Source organism: Mustela putorius, unplaced genomic scaffold (genome assembly GCF_011764305.1).
Source record: "Mustela putorius furo isolate JIRA1106 unplaced genomic scaffold, ASM1176430v1.1 tig00003903_pilon_pilon_pilon, whole genome shotgun sequence".
In the NCBI taxonomy this organism is placed as follows: domain Eukaryota; kingdom Metazoa; phylum Chordata; class Mammalia; order Carnivora; family Mustelidae; genus Mustela; species Mustela putorius.
In genome coordinates, this window is record NW_025422051.1 from 2,249,121 (window position 1) to 2,256,312 (window position 7,192).

At 52.8% G+C, this 7,192-nt stretch overlaps 1 protein-coding gene across 1 annotated transcript; it reads left to right on the plus strand.

Moving 5' to 3' along the window:
- Positions 1–944: 944 nt before the first annotated feature.
- On the plus strand, positions 945–6,741 carry PCSK1N (proprotein convertase subtilisin/kexin type 1 inhibitor). The gene is made up of 3 exons (XM_004755041.3): positions 945–1,172; positions 5,578–6,050; positions 6,377–6,741. The coding sequence occupies exons 1-3, from the start codon at positions 1,059–1,061 to the stop codon at positions 6,570–6,572; spliced, it is 783 nt and encodes a 260-aa protein (XP_004755098.1). The 5' UTR covers positions 945–1,058; the 3' UTR covers positions 6,573–6,741.
- The last annotated feature ends 451 nt before the right edge of the window (positions 6,742–7,192 follow it).

Sequence of the window (7,192 nt, forward strand, 5' to 3'; positions counted from 1 at the left end):
TTGTAATACAGAAGAGATGGAGACAGAATCAATGGATTAGATATACTCATAGCAGCATCAAGGTGTCTTTCTTCACTTTGAATTTGTGCCATGTTACCATACTTTGTTTTTTATTTTTTAAAGATTTATTTATTTATTTGAGAGAGAGTGAACGTGAGAGAGGGAAAGAGAGAGTGAGCACAGAGGGAGAGGGAGAAGAAGACTCACTGTTGAGCAGAGAGCCCAATCTGGGGCTCGATTCCAGGACCCTGAGATCATGACCTGAGCCGAAGGCAGATGCTTAACTGAGCCACCCAGGCGCCCGCATAGTTTGTTTTGATTCCTAAATGAAAATATCTTTATGTTGATCTGATTTTAATAGTGATGCATATTCATTACATTTTTTTTCAGACAACAGAGAGAAGGGTAAAGGAGAGAGTGACAAACCATTATCTATCTCCCCACCCAGAAATAGCCACTAACATTCCCTCCCCAACATTTTTTGCCCAATGTCTACTCAAATTTTACCAAAGTTTTGTTTCCTTGGATGTATCATTTTAAGTGGCTTGAGACCCTTTTCTGGAACAATGTATGGGTAAAATCTATTTATCTATGTATCGATCCTCACCCATAGCAGCGAGGAACTGTTTATCCAGTGAACAAAGTCATATGTCTCCTCCCCAGGGAGGGAGAGGTGGGGGACCAGATCCCCATTCCACTCCACTGAGTCAATTTTGCCTGCCTGTCTGCTAAGGGACAGCAAGGTCTGTTGCCCCGGTAACCGCCCTCCGACTGCCATGGCAACCGCCATCGAAGGCTCCAGTTTACCACCTTGCCCCTTGGGCATCTCCATGACGACAAGCAGGATGGAGGGGTTGCTGGAGCTCCCGGGCTGCGCCTGCGTAGAGTGGCCGGAGACGGAGGAGGGGTGGGGTGAGGGGAGTGGGGGGGTTGGGCAGGGGGAGGACCGGGTTCCCCCGCGCGCGCAGCCGCAAAGCACCGCAGCCTTGCCCGCTCGCCCCAGCGCTGCGCATTTGCCAGCCAGTCCGCCCGTCCGGAGCCCGGCTCGCTGGGGCAGCATGGCGTGGTCGCCGCTGCTCGGCGGGCCGCGGGCCGGGGGCGTCGGCCTTTTGGTGCTGCTGCTGTTGGCCTTACTACGGCCGCCCCTCGCGTTCTGCGCGCGGCCGGTAAAGGTGCGACACCAGTCGGGCACCGGGTGGGTGTGGGCGGGAGGAGGCTGTGGGCGAGCGAGGGTCTGTGCTCGGCTGCTGGCCCCTCGTCCTCGCGGGCCCCCGCCTGCTCCCGGACGTGCGGGGAGATCGGCCAGAGGGGGGTCCGGGGGCCTCCGCCCGTCCGCGCCCAGGCCACGCAAGACTCCGCCTGCGGGTGTGCGGTTCTCCGCTGGCAGCCACGCCCTGCCCACCCTTGGCACCTGGCGCAGGCCGGGCCTCGCTCCGCTGGTCGCTTGTGGTGCTGTCCATGGGACGAGCGAGCGTGAAGGAAGGGGGTGTCCGCATAGGTCACTGTGTGTGGGATGCGCTGACTGGGGCGTGAGAATGTGCTGTCTCTCTAAGTGCGTATCCTTTGATGTCAGCGCTTCTGAGCGTCCCTGCAGGGGCGCCGTTGTGGGTCTGGGTGTGCAGTGAGGGTGATGCTGGGGGTCTTCCTGCGTTTGACTTGTCTCAGGGACACTTTGTAAATCCTATGGGGATGGCTAACCTATGGGCGTGTGTGTGTGTGTGTGTGTGTGTGTGTGTGATTTCCTTCTTTAGATGGGAGTGGTCTTTGCCGCCCCATGTGCACATCCCATTCTGGTTCTGTTGGACCAAGCAACTAGGATTTTGTATGGCTGTTCAGGAGGCTGTTTCTCCCTGTCCCTTTATGGAGCTGTGTCATTGTGGGGAGAGGAGCCATGATGTCTCTGGGCTGCATTGTGTCTTTAAGGGTGATGTGTGTCCTTGCATCTGGGTAGCTTGGCCATTGTGACCACATGGACAGCAGCGTCTGTGAATGTGTGCAGTTCCTCGTGTGTGGCTGTGGCAATGTCAGGTTGCGCGTGTGACATCTTAAGGCTTGTTAGCCCATGGGAGTGTGAACCCATGGGAAGCTGTGATTGCTGGTGAGTGTGTGATTCTCCGGGGGCTGAGGGGTGATGGGTGCCTAGGGCACTTGGAGCACATCCTCCTTCAACTCATCAAGGGTGGGGGACTTAAAAAATTATTAAATATTTTACATATGACATAATATGGTTAACATACATGTATGATGTAAGGAATAATGATAAAATAACCCCTGTGTGTACCCACCACTCAGGTTAAGAAATTGAGCATGACCGATAGTTAGAAGCCCCTGGGAGCCAGCCCCCTGTGCACAACAACCCACTTGCTCCCTAATCGTTATCCTGTATTTTCTGTTCATTGATTCCTTACTTTTGTTTGTAGCTTATCACATATGTGTGTAGGTCTAAACAATATGTTGTTTAGCCTTTCTTCATAGAAATGGAATCATACCAGGCATCAGGCTCCTTTTAGTCACTAGGGGTCACTAGGAAGTCATCGGGGCATCTGGTAGTCTCAGCCTGCAGTGGAATTCCTTGTTTTTTTGTGTGTGTTTTTTTGCTGTTTGGCTTTTTTTTTGTTTTGTTTTGTTTTGTTTTGTTTTCTTTTTGGCTCTGCATCGCCTGTGAGATGCATCCACCATGCACATTTGCACATTGAAGTGCATGGCCGTAATTCATTTGTTTTTATTGCTGCCTGATATTTCATTTTCTGAGGATATCATCAGTGTCTGAGTATATCATGATTCATGTGTGTTCTCAATATGTCTGTAGACATTTGGGCAGCTTCCAGGATCCCCCCTCCCCCGCTCTCTCCACTTCAGCACTGTCACAAACAGTGCCCGATATGATTTTTCACAAACCTGGGTCCAGTAGTATATATACAAAAGTTACCCTGGGTTGTAGCACACCCAGGAGTGGGTCATAGGATTTGTGCAGCTTTTTAGACATTGCTGAACTGTTTTTCAAAGTTATTTTGGCAATTGAACTCCCATCAGCAATGTATGAGAGTTTCTGTTTTTCCCCACAGCCATGTCAGCATTGGGCATCACTAGGAGGTTTGAGTTCTTTGGGATGTATGATGCTTAGTATCTCACTGGCACTTAAATTTGCATTTTCCTGATTGCTAATGAGGCTCACTGTTTTCCATGTATTTAGTTGTTACTCGATTTGTTTCCTTTTTTGTGAAATACTTGGACATCAATTTTCCCTATTTTTAAAATCTAGTTTTCATTCTTTATATAAGTAATCTCTACACCCCACGTGGGTGGGGTTCGAACTCATGACCCCGAGATCAAGAGTCGCAAGCTCTTCTGACAGAGCCAGCCAGGCACCCCTCCTTATTTTTTTAAAAATTTATTTTTATTTATTTTTTATTTATTTTACCCCTCCTTATTTTTATATTAGCTTGTTTTTCTCTTCGCTTTCAAGGCATTTTTTGGTATACTGGATACTAGTCCTTTATTGACTATCTGTTTTGCAGACCTCTTCTCCCACTCTGGTTTGACTGTTCATTCTTTTATGGTGTCTTGGGATAAAAAGAAATTCTTCATTTTAATTAGTCAGTTTATTCATCTTCTCTTTTTTTTAAAAGATTTTATTTATCTGTCAGAGAGAGAGAGAGCGCAAGCAGGGGGAGCATCAGGCAGAGGGAGAAGCAGGCTCCGCACTGAACTCGGAGCCCGATGATGCAATGTGGGACTCAATTCCAGGACCTGGGATCATGACCTGAGCCAACTGAGCCATCCAGGTGTCCCTGCTCATCTTTTCCTTTTCATTGCTCCCACGTTTGGGTTATTTGTTGTTCCTGCATGTTGATTTTTTTTTAAGATTTTATTTATTTATTTGACAGAGAGAGAGACAGCAAGAGCAGGAACAAGGAACACAAGCATAGGGAGTGGGAGAGGGAAAGCAGGCTTCCCGCCGAGCGGGGAACCCAATGTGGGGCTTGGTTGACCTGAGCCCAAGGCAGATGGTTAACCATCTGAGCCACCCAGGCACCCCCCTGCATGGGTTTTTGAAAGAGCCAGTCCTGTCCCCACTGCTCGGAGTATCCCTTCTGCCATGTAGCAATTGTCAGTATCTGTGCATCTGTTCTTAAGTTCTGTTCAATCCTATTACTTCCTTCTGCTGGACTGAATCTGCTGTCTAACTGGCCCATTTAATTTTTTTTTTTTTTTGAAGATTTCACTTTTAAGTCCTCTCTACACCCAGTGTAGGGCTCAATCGCACAACCGAGAAATCAAGTCACAGGCTCCACCCACTGAGCCAGCCAGGTGCCCCTTGCCTCCTTCATTTTGAATTTCACTTAAAACATATTTCTAGGGCGCCTGGGTGCTTCAGTTGTTTGGGCGACTGCCTTTGGCTCAGGTCATGATTCCGGAGTCCTGGGATCGAGTCCCCCATTGGGCTCCCAGCTCCATGGGGAGTCTGCTTTTCCCTCTGACCTTCTCCCCTCTCATATTCTCTTTCACTCTCTCTCTCAAATAGATAAGTAAAAATTAAGAAAATATATTTCTAGATGTTTCTTTTTCAAATCTTCATCGTCATTTTTGTGGGGTTTTTTGTTCCTTACTCATACTTTTGATACCGGTTTTTATTTCTTTAAGCTTTTTGAAATTCCTTAAAACTGTCTGGATTGAAAATTAATCATTGGGTAGCTTATTCTACAGAAAGATTTACACACATACCACATACCAAATAATATATGAACAAGGTTACTCATCCCAACATTATAAGAATAGCAAAAGATTGGTGGGGGGTGGGGGGGGTGGAGTGCCTGGCTGGCTCAGTCAGTAGAGCGCCAGGTTCTTGATGGGGTTGTGAGTTCCAGCCCCACATAGGGTGTAGAGATTGCTTAAAAGACAAAATCTTAAAAAAAAAAAAAGTAATAACAGAAGATTGGAAACACCATAAATGTCCATCTGTCATCCATCAGTCGAAGACTGGTTAAATAAAATGTGTGCATCCATACAAAAGGGATTCAATGCGGAGGAAAGAAATGAAAACAGAGGAAGGGGGAGAGAGATGGAGAGGGAGGGAATGAGATACGGAGGGAGGGAGGAAAGAGAAAAGGGAGAGAGAAAAGATGCACTGAAAGTACTGATCCAGACAGATTCCCAAATGCAAGGTGCAGAACAGTCTGCTACCCTTTGGGCAAAAGCAGTGAACAATAAGAACCTATAAAATGCAAATATGATTCTTACAGTTCACGACATCAATATAGAAAAATCTATGGCTGTCATAAACACCATCACCCCTCCTATAAAGACACCTGTTCTCCAGCAGCCCTGGGGCAAATCCTGAATCACTGGGAAATCATTGAAGGGTTGGGGAACCAGCGGTCTTTGGTGGTCTTCAGTGTGACTGGACATATTTGGTAGTCTCCAGTGACCTTAGGGGTGTCTGGGTATATTTGAGGGGCCGCGGTGCCTTGGGCGGCATCTGGGGATGTTTGAGGTCCACAGGGTTCCCCTGGGTGGCGGCGGGGGTCCCTGGCCTGGCAGACGCTGACATCTCTCCCCTCCCACGTCTTCCGGCAGGACCCCCGCGGCCTTGGCGCAGCTGCGTCGCCCATGGCTGAGGCTGGCTCTCCCCGCCGCTTCCGGCGAGCAGCGCCCCGGGGCGAGGCGGCAGGGGCCGTGCAGGAGCTGGCGCGGGCGCTGGCGCACCTGCTGGAGGCCGAAAGGCAGGAGCGGGCGCGGGCCGAGGCGCAGGAGGCCGAGGATCAGCAGGCGCGAGTCCTGGCGCAGCTGCTGCGCGCCTGGAGCTCCCCCCGCACCAACGACCCCCCGCTGGGCCTGGAGGACGACCCCGACGCGCCCGCCGCGCAGCTGGCCCGTGCCCTGCTCCGCGCCCGCCTGGACCCTGCCGCCCTCGCCGCCCAGCTCGTCCCGGCCCCTGCCCCTGCCGCTGCGCTCAGACCCCGGCCCCCTGTCTACGACGACGGCCCCACCGGCCCAGAGACCGAGGACGCCGGCGACGAGACGCCTGACGTGGACCCGGAGCTGCTGAGGTACCCCGGCAAGGGGTGGGCAGGGGGCGGCACCTGCGTCGCGGGGGCGGCAGGAGCGGCGGGGACCTGCCTCACAGCGTGGCGCCGACACTTAGGCCCTGGGATCCTAGGAAGGAGGGAGAACATCCAGCCAAGGTGTAGGGTCCGAGGTGTCTGGCTGGGGAGAGTGGGGAGCGGCACTGTCGGTCCCAGGGAGGGGCTCTCCGATGCCGGGTTTCTGGGCCGGGTCCCCAGGCAGTATGGAGTTGCAGGGCCGTCTGGGTCCTAGGGCAGAGACGTTGATGCGCGGGTACACGCTCATCACCTTCCTCTCGGTTCTTTTGTAGGTACTTGTTGGGGCGGATCCTCGCGGGGAGCCCAGATCCCGAGGCTGTGGCTGCCCCGCGCCGCCTCCGCCGTGCTGCGGACCAGGATCTGGGCCCAGAGGTGCCCCCTGAGGGCGTGCTGGGGGCCCTGCTGCGGGTGAAGCGCCTGGAGACCCCCTCATCCCAGGCGCCGGTGCGCCGCCTTCTGCCCCCCTGAGCACCGCCTGGATTCTGAGCCCCCTCGGGCCCAGGACCACCCCACCCCAACACCCCGACTGCTCCCCGTCGGTACACTGAGAGCGGCTTACCCGTCGGCCGCAGTTGCTGCCCTCAAACCCCAAGATCCCCGCCTTTGGCCCCACAATAAATGCGATTTGAAGCAGCTATGTGCTTGTCCAGAGTGGTAGTTTCTGGCTAAGGGTCGGGGTGGGGTCCGGTGGGATGAGTGGTGGTGGTCGCCCTCAGACAAAGGCAGAGGGGCCCCCTCCCCCACTCTCTGCCTCTTTTCCTGGGGGAGGCATCCAAAGAGACAATGACAGTAACCACCCAGATCCTGGGTCCCACTCCACAAGGCTCTGAGGACTTTCGGGCCTGTAGCAAGTAGCATTTTCCTGGGGCCCATCCTTTTGGGGACCAAGGGACTGCCGTGAGGCATGAGTAGTTTGGGCTGTGCTGGCTGGCCGAGGCGAGCCTTCCTGCTCTGGGGGAAAGGCTACCAGGGGAAAGAGAAGGAGTGGACTGCAGGCCAGGGGTCAGTAACCAACCCCCCCACCCCCCAGAGACTCTGCCTCTGAGAAATTTAAACCTGGGCCTCCAGGTCATGAAGAAAGCTTATTT

What these genes read in the sequence shown, in the direction of transcription:
- PCSK1N (XM_004755041.3), top strand. Translation starts at nt 1,059, where the DNA reads ATGGCGTGGTCGCCGCTGCTCGGCGGGCCGCGGGCCGGGGGCGTCGGC. An exon ending in TCTGCGCGCGGCCGGTAAAG is followed by an intron (nt 1,173 to 5,577) that starts GTGCGACACCAG and finishes GTCTTCCGGCAG; the next exon opens with GACCCCCGCGGCCTTGGCGC. An exon ending in GTGGACCCGGAGCTGCTGAG is followed by an intron (nt 6,051 to 6,376) that starts GTACCCCGGCAA and finishes GTTCTTTTGTAG; the next exon opens with GTACTTGTTGGGGCGGATCC.